We start from the raw sequence: 22527 nt of genomic DNA, 5'->3' as shown, positions 1-22527 counted from the left end.
TGTCCGTTTTCGCATGGTAATCGCGTTAATATCGGTCCTGGAAACAGAAAGGTTGACCTCGGTACCTCGCCGACTTCGTTAGACGGCACACGCGTTTGCACGCCGCTTTTCGCCAGAGACGATGCGCTCAGAGTTCGTTAGGAGAAAAAGATGACGGGTTTCCTCGTTGCGCTCTTGTTCCGCGCATCAATCGAATTACCAGAGTCGTCCTCCGCAAACTGTTGCAACTTTCGGCTTTGATACTTTGCGAGTTTGGTAGTTCGGAGCGTAGGTCGAGGTTTGAGAGTCGGGGAAGTTGTTGAGTGGCAATCAAATCTCTCGTCGACGGTTAATTGCTTGTGAGTTGATCTCTACATCGTTTGTGTTTGGATTTCCTGGTTCTCGGTAAAGTTTGTGGAATGAAAGTTCTAGTAAAGAAAATGTAAGGTGAGAGAGGGAAGAAGTCGGTGGAAGCTTTTTTTTCTTTTTTTAAAGAAAATTTATGAATTTCATTAGATTATTAATATAAATATTTGTTAGCAAATTAAACATGGAATTAGAATTAGAAAAATGAAAAACGATTTCTAAACGACAATAAAAATTATTTCACAAAACGGGAGGCCTTCGGTTCCCGCAATATCTAGTGACTAACAACTAATAACACACCGTCAATCATACACACTACCTCGCTCACCCCACGTCCGATCGTTTTCGCCTTCTTTACTCGGGGTTAATTCCCAGTTAAACGCTTGGTACTCGCGAAACAGAGAAGCCAGTCGAGTAATTAATTGCCAGCTCGTAAAGGGACGATGGCCTCGGTCTTCGTTGAACGATAACGATTGATAAGTTATACTGTTATCCTTATATATAGTGAGCAACGTCTTTTCTTATTTTCCATACGTAGAACAAGCTTTACAAAATTGAGATTTAAATATTCCGTGTGGAAAACTTTCATGTATACAGGATGCTCGGTTACGGAAGATTAAGAGGTGATTCTTGAAGCCGAAATAAGACGAAAATCAAGAATAAAAATATTGCGTTTTCGGCTATATCTTTTAGTTATTGGCAATTAAAAATCGGCCAAAATATCCCTGCACGCAAGTCTCCTTACACGAACGAAAGTAGGTCAGCCTAAGCAAGGAGGTACATAGGGATCCTCCAATCGAACGATACATGTGCAGTAGCTTACCTCGTAAGAAAAATTGTACATTAAACAGATTAAAATCCATAACAGCATATCAAAAACCGCCTCATAGCTTTTTCGGTTAGAGAGGATTAATGTTTCCTCTAATCCTTCGTCTCCGTAAATAATTAATAAATAATAGCGCACACAAACTTCATATACGCACACTGGGTGTTCACAGAGAAATCACATACGCATTAAATATTTTGGAGGAGCTGCTAAATGTGGCCGAACGCTGTCTTACATGAGTCACGCACATTTTCCACACAAATTACTGATCACTGCATATTACAATATTCACATATATACACATAAAATGAAAAAATAAAAGAACCAGAAGAAACTACAAATTTCCTGACACCCGTAGCCGAACACGCTGTATCTATACATCATGTTTGCAGCAAATGTGTTGTAACTTCTATGTACATATATTTTCAGATTGATTTCATTTTTGTAGAACGAGGACAGTCGTGTCTCCTTACGGTGCAACCGAAATTTCAATATTTTTTAATAAAAGATCTCTATAAGTATTGGGACAGTTTGGCGAATAACTAAAAATTGTTAAAAGCAGTTGTTATAAATGTTTCGAACTTTTCATCGAATTTGATCGCGTCACTAGCTTCCTGCTCATGGCAGGTACGCGTAACGTATTCGTGCGTTCGTGGAATGGTAAGAACGACCCAGGGTTGAAGAAGGAGGGGATGGAAATCGAAGAGGAAGTCGACAGAACGATACGCGTAATTTTCGCTAATGATCGTATTGGTAATTAGTCGAGGCCTTTCTATAAATCTTCCTAACTAATTACCCTTTACACTCCCAACTCTGGAAGAAGACCACACGGGTCGCGTGGTTCGAGCGAACCTCGAAGCTAAACACTAATTATTATCCTCGTACGCGATAAATTAAACTGCCAGACGCCATGGGTATCGTTGGGAGAGTACGTTTCGCGTACTTATAGCTCGCCACGGACCGCGTTACAAGAGAAGGGACACCGAACACATTCGCCCGGTTGCCCTTAGCAAATTCAATTTACTCTATTGCTGTACTACGTCTCTCCCTCGCCACAGGACGCTGAATACGTATATTCCTTTGTATGTCTTTATTCAGAGTGAAGAACATGTTCTTGGAATATTCGACTGGTTTGTTGAAATCACTGATGGATTTTGTAGTACAGTTTGGTTTTGTAGCATCGGTAGCGTTATATCTCTCAGGAGAGGATGCTCGATGCTAGATTTACTATTTGTACGCGAAATGTTCAATGGCATTAACGAGCGATTATTGTAGAATTAACCAAGGCTTTTCTATTTGCAATTTACGTTGAATTGTACTAATTGTATTAATTTGTTTCAAGAAGAAACAATATTTGATAGGGCAACTAAGAGATAGATTTATCGTTGCATGTTGAAATTTCCTCTACTTTCGATTCTGTATTTTTAAATTATTATCACGATTGTAAACATCATCATCGATGACAGAACGAAAGATATTTTGAGAGTATTGAAGTAGTTTGGTGAAATTGTTAATGCAAAATCTGCGATGTTTTTTCTTCTTTTTTAATTTATAATGTTACATTGGGAAATGATAGTTTTATAGCGTTTATTGCGGATCAGGTTAGTATCATAAAGTAGATTTTTAGCTGATTATGCCATAAAACATAAAAATAACAATATTACAGTGAAAAAGTGTACGAAAAGCGGAAGGTTCTAGCGATGGGAATTCAAACCCGCGATCTTCGGGTTCATAGCTTCACTGGTCAGCCGCTTTAACCATCTATAATCAAATTTTTCTTGACTCGCAAGAAAAAAGGATTGATTACAGTTTTTCATTCTGATGTGAGAGATAGGAACTAATAACTAGTATAAATTGCTTCCTGGCAAAGTAATGATACAATGATAAAATAAGGTGGTACGGTAATAAGCGTGCAAAATAATATTGAAAAAAATACGGATACATAGATCATTACGTTCTAGTCACACGAGGTTATAAAAGGTTAACTACAGTACAATTTAACCTCGAATTTTCAAATTTTATTTTCGTATCTATTAAATTACGAATAACAAATTAGTTGACTCTTGAACGACATGCGGTTTATGGACATTATCTTTACAGTAAAGGTCCGTGTATAAAATCTCTGATTGACCAAAAACTTGCTATAATATATTATTGACAAAAAAAAAAAAAAGGAAAAAAAAAGAAAAAAAATCGTCTTTAGCAACGAGAAGTTTGAAAACTAAAATCAATTTCTAAATTAGCGACGTAACAGTCCGCTGGCGTTCAGTAATGTTCGAAAAATTATAAAATTCGCATAATGGAAAAATTAGGTATTTCCAAGACTAGCGATATATATGATGAAACATATTTGCAGCTATAAATTTTTCTCGACAGTTGAACTATCGCCATTAGCAAGAAACCTTTTAAAAGCGATTAGTTGGTGTCCGTGTCGCTAACGGTCCTATCCTTCCGTTTGTTGTTTCAGATTCCCAAATGGAGCAAGGGTACCGGTCCGAGGTCCAAGAAAGGGCACTGGTTGTATCCTTGCAGATGTTCAATCTGATTTTAGAACGTGGCGTGTCCTTGCTCAAGTCTCAGTTGGACAGCGGCGAAGAGTCGAGGATGGTTGTTAGCGAGGACATGCAAGTCCTTTTACCAGCTATCAAGGTATTTCCGTTATCTCTGGCATATCTAATGGGCCTCTATCAAGATCTCTTTTTCCGAGAAACTTTCACCGTACCGGGAAAACCACGCGTCATTCTAATTGCACAGATTTTAATCGACGTGTCTAATCTCGAGAAAAATGGCAAGAAAAAAGAAATAGAAACATAAAACCACGTGCATTTTATACGAGAGGCTCAGATAGTTATTTTGATCTTTTATCGCGTTTCGTGCAAATATGGCGTGTAATGTATGCGGTCGAAGATTCCTTCGCGCGTTATCCCGTGCATCGATCATCGATCGATCGATCAGAAGAATCTTGACTCGAGAAAGTCAGCCTCCGTCGAGGATGATGAACAATCGTCGTTATGAGTCAACTTGGATTGTCGTATCAGCGAGGTCTAAAAATAACGTGGAATGACTTAGCGGTCAATCAACAGCGATGTTGTAAATTGAATTTTGATTAATCATTTTAGTTGGATAAACGGTATAATGAGTGTCGAGAAAATCGATACGTAAATTGATAATATATACAGGATGAAGCGTGTTAAACGAAGTTTAGTGCTAACAATCGTGTAAACCCGTACTTCATCTATTGTTTTTATTGTAAATTAAGCATTAAGATAGAAATTTATTTTTAAATTCATTTTATTATTTTCCAACAAAACAATAAGTTTTTCCTCTTCCTATTCTTCTATTTTGATTGTATCTCATTTTCATTGATCTATTCGATATGAGTCGAGTGTCACTTGAACTTGCGAACTTCAAAAGATCCCGTTAAGTTAAGTTTATACAACGGTCAAGAATAAGCGCTTTTTTCGCGAGATAGGATTTGAGCGCTTTGGTCATTTCGGTGCCAACACTCAAATGGTACGTGACTCAGGGCTAATTTTAGGATATTGAATAGCATGGCTGTTTGTATTATACTATTTCTTCACCCATCCATTAACAACGTTGCATTTCTGTCCGTCTTCCACTATCGCTAATCTATATACTAATCTACTATACAAATCATTCTTAACAATGCAACCACGCTCGACATAATTTATTATCATTTTTAATCGACACGGTTTAAGCCAATCACGTGATTCACAAGCTTCCGTATGAACGTATATCAATTTTTCCGTTGAACTCGATCCGATCGTAGCTTGTCGACATTCTTGTCATCGTTATAATCCCGAGCCGTGAACGTGTATGTGCACGCGCGCGCGCATAAGCGGTCGAAGATTTATGAAGCAACGGTTGGTTCGCACCCACGCAAGATTCGTCCGTCGCGCCGGTGGCCGTTGTCAGGCCCAGGACCTGGTTCGTTCGTGTCTCGACTTATTATGCAACCTGGCGTTCGCGATTAATGCACCTATCGCACGTAAGCTATGCACGCACGCTCCATCGATAAAGGTCAACCGTATGACAAGCCATTGGAACCGCGACATCACCCGTTTCTTCCTGGTTCTCGAGCTGATGTAGCCTTCAAGGATGCGCACCGATTCGCGATACCGTCGTTGTTAAGGATTTCGTGATGGGCTATGCCCCTGAAATAGTTTCAATTACGGTGTTTTTCTTTTGTTAGAGTTCTCTGGTATAAATATCGTATAAAGAGTTGATTACTCTGTCTGCGCTTTAGTTGCAAAGTGAGATATCGATAGAATTAGCAGAGTAAAAATGATCAATTTGAAATGTCTATAAAAGGAACAAATTTTCGATTAAAAAAATCTCCTTTAGATGCGTGTATAACGATGGATTTCTAGTAGAAAAAAAGGTTCTTGTAGACTTATTACGGTGCACAATGTTTCACAGGTCTATTAGATTTATTACAGTGCATTCGACTGCTAATTCAAGTACATCGCGTACGAAGAACTTCCGTTACTAAAGTCATCGCATAATTGAGAGTGGATCTTCCTGGAAAGAATTTCGATCGCTATCGTAACACAGGAATAATAACAACAGTTTCGCTCTCGTCTCACGTAAGACCATTAATATTAGCGATAAAGTAGACGTGATACACGACTGCTGCTATACGATTCACTTTCCGGAGGATGGATGGAGTAAAATGTCTCCTAGATATTCTATAAATAGAAACAGTTTCCAACATTCCAACATAGTTTCCTTTCACGCTGAATCTTTTTGTTCTAGATCTGGTGCGACTGGATGCTTTGTCACAGCACCGTTTGGAATCCACCGCCATCTTGCACGGACTACAGAGTCGGGTAAGTCGTCCAACAATCTTTTTTCATTTCCTTCTTTTCCTATATGATGACTCGCGAAAGTATTTGAACGCTTATTCTAACAGACTTTTATGTGTATATTGTATGGGTTCTATAAAATATATCGAAATTCCATTAACGATATAACAGACGCGATTGTCACGATTATATGTATTGGTAAAACTTGGGACCGATCTAAAAGTGTAGATAGAAGTTCCAAAACATTTGCTGCAAACATAAATTCGACCGAACCTCGAAAATCCACAACTCCCAACATTTACGACCGAAGTTACATATAATAGGGGAAGTTCTGGCGTTTAGTCGGTTTTCGTCGTTTAAACGCGAATAATTCTCGCATGTACGGCTATTCGAAACTTTCTCGTTATCGTCATGCAGCTGGCACGCTACCATTAAATGCCATCAAGGGATAGAAATTTCTCTAGGCTTGGCTGTACGTATTAGGATCAGCCGGTTGTGGAAAGAACACGTGATATATCTTGAACTCGCTGATCCTGTGGTTTTGCGGTTTTGTGGTCCGAATCCTCGCTCTCTTCGAATGGAAGAGAGAAAGAGAGTCCAGTCGGTAAGCGCGCGATGCATACGTTCGCCAGCAGATTACGCCACGGCCACAAATTATTCATTGCAAGAGATTCAATTTATTTATTTCTTTCTTTTTTTAAATCTTTGTCGTATTTTTTTTATTATTCACGATTGAGCCTATCAATACGATTGTTTAAGAGCGTAAAAAATGCAAGTATCTAATCCGAGAACCAAATAAAAGTATGGTATCGCCGATATAAGATCAATTAAAAGTGTATTATATTTTAAAATTGTTCCCTTGTAAAATTCGGGAAATATGACTTATCAGGCGTCTTTCTGTGATTTTTAACTAAAATTTCATCGATTCTCGATCTGGGATAACGCGAAGCTTCAGCAGCCTTCTCTCGCGTAGTAGAGACCAAGTCGCCCTTAATTCGACGAGGAACACGCATGCAACGTCGTCTTTATGCGCTGCATTTGTCAAACCGATTAATCTCTCGAAATTCTAGCGCCTGAAAAAGAGAGGAATAGAGAGACAGAAAGGTATTCGTAGCTTATAGCGCGCTCGACTACGAATTCATGTTGACACTTCAGGTGTTGTGAATTATGACTGTTGTGTTGGACTATTAATTCTCTTCGTGGTGCATCAATTTCTCAGACCAAGGAAGTTCAGGATGCTAGAGACATCATGCGCGACGACGAACGCTATCACGGTGTGTGCTCGTGATTTATCGCGAGTGACAGCACGAGAAATTTCGATGAAAACCGCTTAATTGTTCGAATGAACTTATCTTCGTGGGGGTCTTGTCTTCTGGGATGCTTGATCGTTGTGCGTGTCGGTGGTTCAAAATAATTAATGATGATTTCGTTACTGTTTTGTGACGAAGCATCATCGTTTGGACGAATGAGATCGTTATAAATATCATCATGATCAGAAAACCAACACAAATAGACCTATCGTGTTTCTTCTTGCGGTCTTTGAACGTAAAGCAAATCCACAGGTATAAAATATGATATACCGCACTTTTTATTTGTTGTACGTGAGCAATTTTTAAACCTAATCAATCAAATATTAGCAAAACTGTCTTAATGTTGATCATACTAATGGATATCAGGTGTATAGTTATCGTTTTCATGGAAATTCATGGATTTTTTAAAGACGTATTATATATCTTCAAACTGAGTAAGTTGTTTCCGTTTTTAACTAAGCTAAATCACATTAGAATAAAAAATGTAATCTTCACTTATGATAAAATGTCGAATTCGACTCCTATCCGACAAATCTCTCTTCAACATCGTCCTTCGACTGGAAAAGGAAAATGTGCAGCTGGGTAGAGTAGCAAACGTCCGTTAAAGTATCTTAGCTAGTGAACCTGTTCCGTTCTCGAAACGTCGAGCGTGGGAGTGACTCATCGAAATAAAAGTACACAGGATACCGATGCGATGGCAATGGAAAACACGGCCAGGTTCGAGGAAACGCCGATCAACGTGTAATTATTTTTTTGCGTTCTCCCTCTCGATGGCTGACAAAGGAAAGCCATGCCATGGAATCGCCGGCGAGGATCGACGCGACAGGTTGTTAGCGATCACGGTCCAGCCTAAAGGAACGAGGGTCTTGTCAGTGCGCACGTGAAACGATAACGTGTCTCGTTTCGACGGTCACTGAAATTCGATGTTGTCGAGAAAGGAGCGAGCGATTAAAAAAAAAAAATCAATCCGAGGAAATAAATGAGTTCGCAAAAGTAAGAAATCGCGTCAGAAACCGCAGTCTAATTATGATTGATTGTGATTACAAACGAGTCGAAGATTATAAAAAGCGAGGAGGACCGTTTTAGACGTGCGCCGGATGTCTTTTCGTCGATGATTCGAGCACGATCGGAGACAAGGCTTTTTATTCAGGATCGAGCGGGGACCGAGGGAATGTATCGATCCTCAGGATCTTTCTAACGAGACGAAAGAAAAAAGACCGGTCTAAAAGAGAGAAAACAGTCGTGCTTGGCCGACTGATGCGATCTATCGTCCATTAAACGAGTTTCAAGGCCCCTTTAGTCCCGTAACTGCGCGAACACTCGCGATCCAAGACTCAGCCTCTTTGCGCAACCAACCCAACCAACCAACTCGACCAGCCCAACCAACCTAACTTACCATACTATACTATGTCCGCCTGGATAAGTTAATTATTGTTGCTCGTTAGCGATTAACAATTATGCGAGCGAAGCGTTTCCTTGGCAAGGACGCGATCGTAACATCGTCGATCGTCTTCCATGTCCTCCTCGATCCTCTTCTTAGCTCGTTGAATAACGTGGATTTGCTCTACGGTGTTATTTATAGAACTTGGATCGCAATTAATCTGCCGTCGAATCGCGACTCCGTCGATCCCCTTGCCGCTCTTTTTTCCTTTTCTCTCTCTTTCTCTCTCTCTCTCTCTCTCTCTCTCTCTCTCTCCTTCCCTCCCTCTCCTTCTCCCTTTCTATCTCTTTCCCTCTCCTTTTTTCACCTTTTCCTCTTTTTTTTATTCTCTTCTTCTTTTCACCTCCATTCATCGAGGATAGCAACTTTGATCTTCCCACCGCGCGTGCCTGAGAGCGTGTAATTGCGAGATCAATCACTGTCACCGTTTTTTTCATGTCCTCCCACTATTCCTTTCTTCCACTCAAACTTCTCTATTTATGCTCTATGGCGTTGTCTGCCTTTTTTATGCTGGAAGGTTGGTCCAGTTTGAGGTTCCAGTGTTTGATGGCGTTCTTGAGTGTCTTGAGAGGGTGAGAAGGAGGTAGGGAATATTTATTGGAGGGAAGCCATCGATAAAAATGCGATCTTTACGGTTTAACCCACCGGGAATGTTGTGTTAATGGAACATTTCACTTCTAATTCTTATCGGTCAACATACAATATATTTTGAGTTCTATTTTTTTAGCATCTGAGTATGAAAGAGAATTGCAGAGATCCGTTTAATATTCTTTCCTATCTGACGTAAGATTTGTAAAATTGTGAAAAGAAGCTCTATATACCTATGATTTACAACTTGTCAATTTACTAATACAGCGTAGCTGTATCCTGGAATATGGAACATTTGATTCTAAAAGCATCCCGAAAAAGCGAAACATGCTTTTCTTTTCAACGGTACTAACGTTGAAACATGACAAAATTAATAATTAATAGCTGAGAATTAGTTATTGAATTTGTTAAATATAAGAGACACAATATTATTAAAAGTTTAGGTCTTGAAGTCATGGTAAAAAATGTGGAAAAGATCAAATGGAACGAGTTAAAAAAGATGGCAGGTAATATGGAACACCTTAGAGATTTTTAAAGTAATCTGAGAAACCTTTATTTTTACTGTGAGAAATGAATATTTATTTAAACAGAAAAGACAAATAAAACAATCGTTCTCTATTTTTGTAACTTATGTTACATTATGTTCGTTTTCTTCGTGTTCTACATATTGATCTCGTGAATGACGCATGTAAAGTACATTTTTGTGATCCCAATGAAAACAACAATTACATTGAACTCTTCTTACTCTGGACTTACTCTTCGCTATTATTATCTCTTTTGTAATTTCCGCTATAAAATAAGTGTAATTCTGTGTCATCATCATCGTAGCAGCATCATTGACAAGTTTCATATTATGCACCATTCAATGTGTTCCGTACTGGCTACATACGTATTTTGACAGAAAGAAGGTAATTGTACTAAGAAGAAAATAAATTTAACTATAAATTTCTTTCGAACACTTAAAAACAAACGTGTTAAATGATAAATCATGCAAAAGTAATATGTTGCCTTTGCTAAAAAATTTCACTATTTTTAACTCGCCTCAAATACAACAATCAACTGTATTGAACGACAGATTTCCTAGCGAAGCGCAAATGCGGATAAGCTTGTCTTTTGCTTTTAATCAAATATTTTACTCTGTTATCGATTGACTTTTTTAATTACTTGCTGAGATATTGCGATGTTCCACGTTAAATTAGACACAGTAACTCTAGCGGTCCTGGTTTTAAACACACAACTTATCCCAATCACGATATGTACACAAAGTAGCCTATAATAACTTTCAATTCGCAACGAACATGCTACTGTATCTCTTCTCTACGCGTTAATCGCAGGCATGCAGTAACCGTAGCATTTGCTAGTCAGCCATTCACGGCACCTCGTCTCCGTAATTCAAGTATTTTTCCGAGGAACGCGTTAATTTTCAATAAAGCCGCCGCAGAAGCGGTCGATAATAATTTAGCGATAAAGAGGTTCGCCGATTGGACGACGAACGGAAACGTGTGCAGCACGCGGAGAGAGCGCAATTAACGAATGACCTTTCATGACGGCAATCGATTAATCCCGGCTTGGAGCCAAGCGTCGTGCGCGTTTCTTTTACATCCGCTTCTTCTTCTTCTACTACTTCTTCTTCTTCTTCTTCTTCTTCGGCTTCTTCCTCCTCTTGTTTTTCTCCTTCCTCCTTGTCTTTCTGCTTGCGCGTTTCTTTATCGCCGCCTCCAGGGCTGTGCACGATAGCATCGAATGATCGATAGCTTGGAAAATGATCCCCCGCGCACTGCCATTCATCGCGGTGAAAATAATTAAACGGACGACTTTGGATTTACAGTAACACGGAAGTGGCCGATGGATACGCGCTCTCTCGCGAGAACGTTCGCGCGATCGTCAGAGAAACACCGGTGGACCGACATCTCGTATATTTAACGATGTCACCGATACGTGCTGTTCGACGAACGCGAGGATCGTGAAATTCTGACGAAACAGTTGAGCTAATATTATCAGTGAAATTTTGTCAGTCACAGGTTACAAATTATCCGTGCTATAAATTCTTTTGCATAATACCAGTAAGCTAGTAGTAACGAAACGAGTAAAGTCACTTTTACAAAGCACAAAGCCGTCTAATTGTCTTATTCGATGTGATGTAGTTGGTTCGTTGTTCTGGCAGCTTATTGAATCACTGCTGGAATATTTATTGCAATAGGGAAGTATCATCCGCGGTTGGATCCTTCCGGTTTCTAGTTACGCGATTTCAACCGATAGCTAGACACCTCTAACGATGGGAATTTGACTCGTTTCTTATTTACGTTGAACGAAAACTCTGGTCTGGTTGCAGCCCACCTGGAGACGCCTGGAGCAGACTGGCCATGATGGTGAACCTACTGGAAAAATTGAATTACTCCAGAACGATTCTTATCCAGGCCAAGGACGCGGAGGGTCGAGAAGACGGTGAGTGAATTTATAAACTGATATCCCCGAGGGATGCTGTAAAACACGCTTTTGAGATCGCTTTAATCCATTTACATACCTACGATAGCTTGCCTTTTTTTAAATTCTCTGCCTTTGTATGTTCGAATCATTTAGAATTTTAACTAAATATATCTTTTTCGTCTTTTCTATCATTATCCCTGTTATTTCTTAATCATTTCGCAAAACAGAATCACATTTTGCGCTATCTTACATCCACTATAAAAATACAATTATAACTAGTATCTAATAAAAAAAGAGAAACGGTAGAAAAAATTCCATCTACACGTAATATATGCTGATATAATTCAAATACTGTCCACTTGCAAATAAAATTTCTCGTAAATCGATGCATTTCCTTTCATAAATAGCTAAACGCTGTTGACTTCTTCAACGTCAAACATTCTCAAGAGAAACATCTTCTCAGTAGAACATCCCAGGACCAATTTAATTCGATCATCGTTAATACACGTTCAAGTAAACCGAGTGATTCTAGAAAACAAAGTGCAGGTTAGAAATCCATCAACGAACCAATTCAAGCCTACCACTTTCGATTCGATCACAGTAATTCAAACACCATTCCTTCCACCCGTTCAGCATTCTTAAAACATCGTTGACACGCCTTGACATGACGATGATTGGCACAAACAGAGCAGATAACGATCAGATGTTCTGTTAAATAATGATCTTGCTGACGGCTGGATCTGTCGTTAGTTGGCATTGCTTTTCATTACACGGTCACGAAATCAAAATGCTATCTTAATTAGGATTGTCTAGACTTGAGTTTGATACATCGACTACCAAAAGTTTTACGTGGTTAAGACGAAGAATAATTTAAATTTACATAAAAAAACAAGATTTTTAGTAGTCAAGGAATTGCTCTAAGGAAGCAATGCTAATTATTATACTGTTCCTTTTATTTCACAAAAGAATCTAATAAATGATCGTGTTTCTTTTACAAATTCGTAAGAGAAGCTGGTCTGTTCTAATACTTTTATCAGCAGGTTTGATCCTAAATATTGGTCGCGATAACATGTGAGTGGTTCAGAATCTACATCGATCAACAGCTATATTATTATTAATAAATTGAAAAGCAGAAAAGGGTGATAATATTGAAAAGGAACTTCGAAATTTACCTTGGAGTTTTCTATTATTTGTATCATCTCCTTCTAATAAACATTCTCAAGAAAGTCAATTATCTTGTTTTTTAATTGAACATTAATCGTGTGTTTATATAATGAAATTGAGAAAAAGCGGATTCGATCAGTTCGGCTTCTGAGAGACTGGTTCATCGAGATCATTGAAATCGAGCTGTGTCCTCTCCCACATAATTATCAAGAAATTTTCCCGCAAAGAAAAATGAATCTTAAATATTTTATCTACTCAAATAACAAAATATGTACTTTATTTAAGCATATTTAAACGAAAGACATCTATCGATTCGATACCGATCGATAGCGTTATTCCTTAATGCCCGATCACGCCTATACGGACATACTCTGTAATAATAATCAGTGGCTCTGAATACATATATCGAAGACGAGGTATAAGATAGTTTGATGCTCTTATTTCAAATCCACAATTTTAATGGGACTTTACTATCTGTGGGCTTTACTGTAATGATACGGCATGTACGCCATTATAAATGTGAGTACGAGCAACGCAAGTGGAGTAACCGTATTATAATTGCGCGACTAATGGCCGTAGGAATGCAATCAGAGATTCAGGAACTCGGTTTTTGTCGAACGGATTTTGCTGATATCGCCAGTCATACGTGTATTACTAATGTCACGTCAATAATTCGCCGACTAATAGTATCACGCGGATGCACACGGTGGAATCGAGCTTTTTGTTTGTTCTCGTTTCGCATCGGTGCTAAATTAATATTCCGGCAGTGATTTGCATGGTGAACGTTACACAGGAATGCGTATCGTAACAATAGTAATCTTGGACAGGGTTGATAAGAGGTTGCGTGTGTAACCGTGCTGCACTTTTCATTTACGAAGAACGTGACTGGAGTGATCGAAGAGAAGAGAGAGTTCTTTTTGGGAAGAATAAATGGGGGATTCTGTGAAGTATGGAGAGTGTTGATTAGTTTGTTTTATGGATAGAATATACAGTGTACTACGCAGTTAGAAAGAGTATTGGATGCTGGATTAATAACTTATTATAGTTTGTGACAAAAGAAATAAAATTTCTGAAAGAAAGGAATACGTATTTTTGAAAATAAAGAACTTGTTCAACGATTATCTGTCTAACACGAAACGCTTGTGGATAGTTTGACACAACTACGGTGGAAATGTAGTTTGGAAAATAGAGAAAGTAAACTCAGCTTGACCGGTTCACCGGATCGTTAGTCATGAGATTCTGTTTGACATGAAATTTGAAGTGATTAAAAGCGAATTAATTTTCGCTCGATCTTTAGTTAGATTTAGTAGTGATCAATTCGAAGACGGAATGAAGTAGCAGCTGGATGAGATTATAATTTTAAGTGTAAAACGGGATGAAAATAGTACAAGTGGAAAGTAATTAGTAATTATTGAACGGAGTTATCAGACGTGTAGATAGTTTTATAGTCGAGGAGTTAACTAATGGTTGTACGCAGGAAGTCCACAAAAGTGTATTAATTTCCAAAGATAAAAATATGAATACGAAAGATTTTTCAAATCAACAGACCTCGACGAATCTTCCTACAGGAATCGCTATTCTTCTTGAATGTAATCCAAATCTACACCAGAAATATCTTCAACCAAAAAAATCCGTCCAACTTGATCGAAATCAAAAGAATCTTCGACTTAAAATACCTTGGAACTAGTTGAAACCATTACGCAACTTTCTCAAACATGTCGAATTGTTTCTGCAAGCATTTTATTGTCGAGAGAGAAAAATATTAATCCACAGGTTCGATCGGTCTGGCATCGTTCTCCCTTAGCCTCAAAAATCTCGCTTCGCGACTTAGCAAACGTCACCCACGTCATTCTGATGTTCATTACGCGGTCTGACCATTCCGATGCGGCAATTCCCGAGCGAACGTTCATGCGCCAGTGACGCGACGATATCCCGCGATAACGCGTCTCTCTCGAAGTCCCCTCTGGACCAGTCGTTTAATCGAAAAACCTAAGTTCCTCGAACGGTGAAGCCTCTGGCCGTGTGTTGACCCGCGGATAGCCGCCGGTTACGTAACGGTGAATCCGTTCGATGTGACCACTGCAGTGCCATATACACTCAAAGTCTTGGCCGACCGATTACGAGTCGCCAGCCAATCGTTTTCCAGCGTTTGCTCTATAGAAATACGCCAAGTTACCGTGTCTGTTCTTTCGAGTTTGCTTTGCTCCCTTTTTCTATTCGTTTATGCCACTTTCATTTCTTTTTGTAATGTATTTTAGATTTTGTATTTTAATTTTTATAATGTATAGACTTTATAGGTGCATGTTTAAATTATGATTTTTGAGTTGGTTCGTGTTGGATTTCAATCTTTTTTCGAAGTTGTTTCAGACATAGTTTCTTGAATTTATTTCTACATTTCCGGATTCCAAAAGCTTCCAGGATATTCAAATAATTGTCATTGTTAAGCACATTCGTACTGGATTTCAAAATTTTTAAAAATATTTAAACGACAGTCTTTTAGCTCATTTGTGACAAATTAAAGTACTTTTGAAGATATTTAATATATAGTATTCGGGCGTTAAACAGTTTTTCTTCGTTTCCCTTAGTTGCGCCGTTTTTCTAGAAAATCGATGATATTCTTTGGAATGGATTGGCAAATCGTCAAAAAGTAGATGTCAGTAATATACAAATTTCATCGTTTAGCAAGATATTATTATATTATTCAAAAATTCGGATATTTTTCGAACAAATGATATCAAAAAATATTCGAATTGTACAAATACAAGGATATTTAGGCATTAGGAAGGAAGTTCGTGTTACGAGTTAATGAAACAGGTGTGTTGATGCGTTGGATGTATTTCGTATGCAGCATGATTTATGAATGCACGGTAATGTTTCATAGGGTGAAGTTACACGCTAATACACAGGTCGTGTTGAATTGACGCTTCTGAAGATGGAGAATTAAGGGGGATTTTGGGTTAATTGATTCCTTGGCTCAAATTCCGCGGATTTTTCTAGGTTTGTCGCGGAGGTTACAACTACAAGGATTGATGGTAGTAACGGTCCTTATAAAAAAATGCGAAATGAATTTTGAATAAATGGGAAAATAAATTTTAAAGTAATCCTGCTGACCTTCCATAACTGACTGTGGGAACTGTGGCGTGTTGAACTTGTATCTATAGTACTTCTTCAATTCGTTAAGTATTATGAGGTATTTATGTGGATTGCCCTATACTGGAGAAGAAACTGATAGTCAAACATTAAACATAATACAAAGCTAGGAAATTAAGTGCAAAATCAAAATCTATCGCGTTGGTTACAAAACATTTCACAAAAATGAACAAGAGTTAATAATAAATATATCACCACATTACAGATGTAATACTATTTCTAAAATTAATTTCTATTTGTTACAAGTTTAATATTTTACAATAGTTCATATAATTCTTTCGTATCCTTGGCAATACTTTATTATATAATTTTCCATTTCTCTAACTTTCGTTGCGATTCGAGAAATAAACAGGTCTACCAGTGACGAGTCAGTGATTCAAGCGAAAATTCATAATCGACGACGAATCTAGCGGTGTTCGAATTTTTTCACGCTTTACCCCGTACTACGATGGCAAATCATACCAATTGCTGATTACTTATGCGATCTTAAGGAGCATTCATCGCTGTCAATCGAAAGTTTTTCGATATCTCGTCATTTTTACTAATTCGCATCGCCACAATGATACAATGAAAAATGGCAACTTAAAGGCTTTGTAGCTTCATCGGTGCCGATGATATTAAATCACAGTGTTACGAACTTTTCTTCGTAATTCCATGTAGAATCGAGTCTTCCAGAATTGGAACTAGGTCTACCCTAACGGATCTAGACTGCTGGGAAAGAGCGTTCCAGTTTCAAGGCGCGTCCTTGGTCGTGTTATACTTACTTTTGAGACAGGTTTACACGCGATAACAGTACATAATTCATAGATCGTATCGTGGTACGTATCGACGGTACAAGGTGGACCGTTGTTAATTCATTAAATCACAGTTGTTCTCCTTTGAAAAGTGGACGAAAAAGTGTTTAGCACAACGTCCGACAGTGTTCTGTTATCCGCCATGGATTATCCATCTCGAGTCGACGGAGTCGGTTAGATGGGAAGTTTATGGCTTGATACGGCGACTCGATTGCATTATGTTAAGCAGTGCATGGTTACGTGCTTTGAATAGAACTATAGTTGTTACTCGAATTTTTGATGAAATGTTTAGATCTATCGTATACGGTATAGCATACAGTATATAATAGTATATACTGTATAGAAACATGAACGTAAGTATTCCAAATAATATTTCTGTGCTCAATGTTCGATTAATTGAACTTGTAGCGGTTAAATCTATTATGTGACAGTAGACTTCTATTATATGAAGGAAAAATAATAGATAGTAAGAAAAATGGAACACTTATTATACGAAGTCTAGTTATATGAAATGTTAAATGGAATAAAAGAATCAGAAACGAAAATATTAATACGGACAATTCGATCAGTTCTCGTTCTTTATTGAGACATAAAATATTTTCCTCGTAACTTAGTACGATTTTATATTACTGCTTCAAAAGTTTTTTACAAGCGTTCGAATACTTTGTGAGCTCCAATTTAATCGATTTTAATCGACTAATCGATACAGTTTAACTACGAGTGAAGTAGCAAATACCAAAAAATTCTTTCTCCTCCAAAAGAGGCAACCAATCATACGCGAATGCATCAACTATCAAGCAGTTATCTATTCCGCCTTCAGTTAGCACGAGAACTCTCAATCCTCCTACGAATACCACACCACATACGCGCGCATACCAAGGCGACAAATCCATTCTTCCCGGTTGAAAAGGAACAAAACCAAATCCCTGGGGAAAAATCACGAAACATCGAAAGGCTAAGCAGCAGGAACGTCCGGTTCTGCTGGATCGCGTGCAAGCGAGAACGCAGCCGGCGATACGATTCGAAAAAGGAACTGAGACAGTAACGGTACATCCAGTAACGTGTGCCGTAATGCCAATTTGTTGGCTCGGATGGTTTCTTGCGTTCCCTTGTATTCCTCTCTTTTCCCTCTTTCCATCCTTCGTTGTCCACTCGACGATCTCGATACGTTTTCTCTCTTCTCTCTCGATTTACCCGCGCGTTACACCCGAGGCACAATGGATAAATTGGACAAAAGGTACAAGAGGAGAAAAGGATGGTGGCTGCTGCGTTGGGCGGGCCAATGCGTTGCGAACGTGCCCACCGGACCCGAGAAAGAATGTTATTGTGAAGATCATCCAAGATGTTTCTTCCTCTCTTTCCACTCTTCTTTTTTCTCTCCCTGTTTCACGAGTTCTTTTTTTCTCTTACTTTCCTTCTGCTTTTTCTTTTTGTGCTGGGCAATGCTGGTCTTCGACCGGCTCGAGAAGATAGGTTCTCGCGGACTCAAGCAGAGATGCTTTTCAGACGTTCGATGGAGGAAAGAGTTTACGCTGCGTCATGTTACTAGTGGTTGTTGTTTGATGGCAGAGTTTCGTGTGAGATTATGATGTTTCAAGGGCTGGTTGGATGGTATACCTACCGGACACCGAGTTAAGCTTTTTGGTTCTGCAAACTTATTTTGATCCTCAGAAGTTTGGGATCGTTTGATGAACGAGGGATCTTGGATTTTTTAACTGAAAAAATAAGAATGGATCTTTGAAATTTTATGTATGAGTTAAGTTAGTAGATAAAATTGCAACGAAGAAGTTGGGTCATTTACAACCCATATACAACCCAGAATAGTACTAAAAACTTTACATCTTAGATTTTATTACACACAGCATAATTATTAAAAACAATTGCAAGATATAAGCAAGACAAAAGTACATATTTTTTTTAAACTTCCTATTATCTTTATATCTCTATGAGCTTGTCCCCTTATTTTTATATTTCCTACTTTCCTCAATATCTTCTTTTCATTCATCCCTAAAGTCATGCCACGCGGTTTAAAATACTCTGTTCATGAAAGTATGTAACCTCCGCGTCGTTAGCACGAATGATACGGGTTTCGCATGATCGTGAATGCCACGACACCTATTTGGAATTCGCATTAACAAGGCGAGCACGCTCTCTATTTCGCCTGCGCGATTAGGTTTCTATATTTCCTTGCACCAGGCTCGGGACGAGAGCCAGGCTTTAATCTACCTCGCGCGAGGTCCTCCGGATGATCGATTGCGAAGGCTGCCACGCTGATCCTCCTAACTCGATCCTCCTCACGTTCCGCGCGAGTTCCCGGCCACGCTGACCATGAACTTCGTGTAATATTCGCGATAAATGCAGCCTGTGTAAAGCGATTCAAGCCGCGGTCAGCCGAATATTAATGGCGGCTGGCGTGTTGCATTCGAAATCGCTGGTAGTCGCAACATCGTCCTGGGGATGTCGAACACGAGCGAATCATGAATTTGACAATACGATGCAAGGTATCCATCACGGTTCCATCAGATTTTGGACATTGTTATAATAGATAGGTTTGGGTATTTCGAGAGTTGCTAGGCGTTCGAGTATCGGATATTGAAATTTTAGATAGGCATGTCGGATATTGAAATTTTAGATAGGCATATTGAATATTGAAATTTTGCGGGATCGAATTTAGGGAGTTTGATTCGACGGAAAAGAGAAAGTTTGTTAAGACAACTATGTACAATTTTGCTGCATGAATATTGCTGTCTAGAAAATCTTATAATGTGATTCCATCTTCTTTCAAACATTGGGGATCAATAAATTGCATATTGTAAAATTTATTACATAAAGCGAATACATATAATCAAATTCAATAGCTGTATAAGATATTGCTTTATTAAGTACCGATTATATTAAACTTCATAATTCAATTTTGGCTCTAAAATCTGGGCTACCTTTAATAATATGTACAAAAGCTTTTGCGGTTGACTGTATATAAACTAGGCTTTTTCTCAATAAAGTTACGTTATACTACGCTCATGTCTTTTTTGTTTTTGTTTTTTAATCTATATTATACATATACAAGGACTACCATAATTTTCGTAGCATACCACGGGTACGAAAAAGCATGCCTTCAAAGTACCATCTTGTACATACAGGAACGATTACATATACCTGTTCCGGACAGTCTCGAGGCAGGGCTGTTCCTCCCGTCGTTAAATCGTTCCATTATCGACGATCAATGACGCGAGGTATGCGCAGCTACAATGTAACTCGAAGGAACGGATCGATCTGTACACGTAGACCGTGTCATCGGACAGGTTGAATATTCTTAAGCCCCTTTCATCCGTGGTTGGGACCAACCGGAACGCCCTGCCACTCCCCGGTAGTTGTTGACCAATGTTTATCGTTGGTGCACTTGCTCGATATTTGCATGATAACAGACTGCCGATCGTTATTATCTGTCGCTTCGATCCAGCGGCATAATTTTCGGGAAACCGTCTGGCTGCAATACCTAACTGCTGTTCGTAACTATTTATTTCCATATTTATATCGTAGATTTTCGCGCAACGGTACTAACGTTGTATGCGCAGACTGTTCTACTGGTAATTGTGTTCACAGGGTGTAAGCGTTCTAACTGTAGTTACGTTTTCTGTTAGGTTTTCGAGTGCATTTTTGGTGGAACGTGACCGAAGAGTGGCAATCGTGGTTGTTGGTCGAATTTTTTTAATGATATGTGATACCGTGGTATTGGTATTCGAAGGGAGTTAATGTAGGGTATTATTCGTAATGTTTCCAGGAGATCGGTGATAAGATGATTTTTTTATCGTTTGTGGAATAGAAGAGTTTTATTTCTGTTTTGAATGGCACTTGTTTACCGTTGGATGTGTAACGAATAATTTGATTGGGAATGTTTTGAAAATAGTTATGATATGCATAAGAACGATCTTGATTCCTCGTGGGACGCACGTTTGATTCTTTTATAAATTTTATAATTGGAATTGGGTGGTGGAGATTTTTCGATTTTGTGGAATAGGAGTGACTCTATTATACAAAAGTAGTTCGACCCCTTAAGATCAAATATGAATTTGTTGTGCACTAACATATCCTCCGGATCATAATTCCTGGATTGTCTTTTGTGTATAAAACCTATATTGATCAATCATTTTGAGTGTAAACGTATTGTGCATTAAAGTTGAAATAATCTTTAGACAATTTCAGAATTATTAAGCGCCTGAACTGTGTTATCCCAAAACTTTTCAAGATTAAAATGAATATCGTGTTAATTTATTATGAAAGGGCACTCAATTTTCTTAAAAATCTAATTCCCAAAGTACAAGAAGTGTTTAATTAACAATCTTTCGCGATTGCGATTTAATCTATGACATGAAGTTGAAAAACGGTACTTTACTGGTGAACTACGCTCATGCATATTTAAGCAACTTCCAAGTTGGAGAAGCTGCTGCGACAGGGTGTGCGATTAATTTTGTTCTTTAAGCGTGAAATTCATGCACGGGGTCTTATTTTTAGCGATCGTTGATTGTAAATTTGCGATTTATTAAAGAATTGTCGACTAACTGTTCGTTTCAGAACTTGAATTGGTAAAACTGCCGGAAGATATGACCTTGGCAGGATTCACGCCGCTGATGTCGAATCCGCAAGATCCTTGCTACGCCGAAAAAACCGAAGATATGGTAGGTCATTTGTTATGTATAAATATATTGCGTACAAATGCAATAATAAAATATTCTTGCGGTATTTTCATTAAAAGCCTTACAAAAAATTTGTCGTATGGTGAAGTATCGAAAACGTTAAGTACATTATAACATAGTATTTTTCAACTTACTTGTAAATTATCTTTAAATAAATATTGTTCAAAATATTTCAAAATTTCCATCAAACATAATAAGGACGTAGATATCGTTCCCCGTGGCTTATTTGTTATAAACTTCGAACAAAGGTCGATCTCTCTCGTGATTGAAATTTCAAAACAGACCTGCGTCCTCCGTTCTCTCTTCCGTCCACGCTAAGTCTTGGCTCATGTTGTATTCCAGGAAGTTGCTCAAGTGTGCCTCAGGATAAACAAGATTCTGTTCTTCGGCCAAGTGTTCCTGTGCGGTCTCGAGACGCCGGTATTGAAGTTGCAGAAGAGCGAAACTGGCATTAGCGAGTACGTCTCCGTGGTGGAGGCATCGAGCACGAGCACGCCGAGTTCACCACCAGAGCAGGTAACTAACTTGCAAAAAGAAAAAGGAGAAGTCAATTAACCTCCTATGATCGGAATTTTATTTACTTATGAAGAGATTGCAGATTTTATGCGTTATTGATATAGGGAGACTAGATATTCAGTTTCCCATTATGTTGAAGAGATTTTAAGGATATAGCAATTTCATTATTTATACATTTCGTATCTTTTAATTCATTGTATCATCTCTATTAAAAATAAATTACATCATATTTAGACTTGCAGACTCAAGACCTCAAGAATCAATTTGTCATTATTAATAATTAATTTTATAATTATACAAGTTTTTGGTTAAGTAATGCCTTGATCAACAAGTTGATCCAAGATTTAATAATTGTTATAAATAATTTTTCTGTATAATCGTGTATTCATAAAGTTCAATAATCTGATAATAAGTTCAATATAAAAAATAAAAATTTCAAAACTTGA

At 38.3% G+C, this 22527-nt stretch overlaps 1 protein-coding gene across 7 annotated transcripts in view; it reads left to right on the top strand.

Moving 5' to 3' along the window:
* Positions 1-22527, top strand: part of LOC122566368 (telomerase-binding protein EST1A-like) — a 215485-nt gene that overhangs the window by 86236 nt on the left and 106722 nt on the right. For all 7 annotated transcript variants that reach the window (XR_006316484.1, XR_006316483.1, XM_043723514.1 and 4 more), the window contains 5 exons: positions 3639-3820; positions 5948-6021; positions 11669-11781; positions 21444-21547; positions 21908-22081. Coding sequence is in view for 5 of the 7 variants with exons in the window: in XM_043723514.1 (XP_043579449.1) it covers positions 3639-3820; positions 5948-6021; positions 11669-11781; positions 21444-21547; positions 21908-22081 (647 nt within the window). In the remaining 2 variants the exon portion in view is untranslated. The remainder of the gene's footprint in view (positions 1-3638; positions 3821-5947; positions 6022-11668; positions 11782-21443; positions 21548-21907; positions 22082-22527) is intronic.

The sequence above is a fragment of the Bombus pyrosoma genome, linkage group LG3 (genome assembly GCF_014825855.1).
Source record: "Bombus pyrosoma isolate SC7728 linkage group LG3, ASM1482585v1, whole genome shotgun sequence".
Taxonomy (NCBI): Eukaryota; Metazoa; Arthropoda; class Insecta; order Hymenoptera; family Apidae; genus Bombus; species Bombus pyrosoma.
The sequence above is the reverse complement of the archived record's forward strand: the minus strand, read 5'-3'. Positions and strand labels throughout refer to the sequence as shown.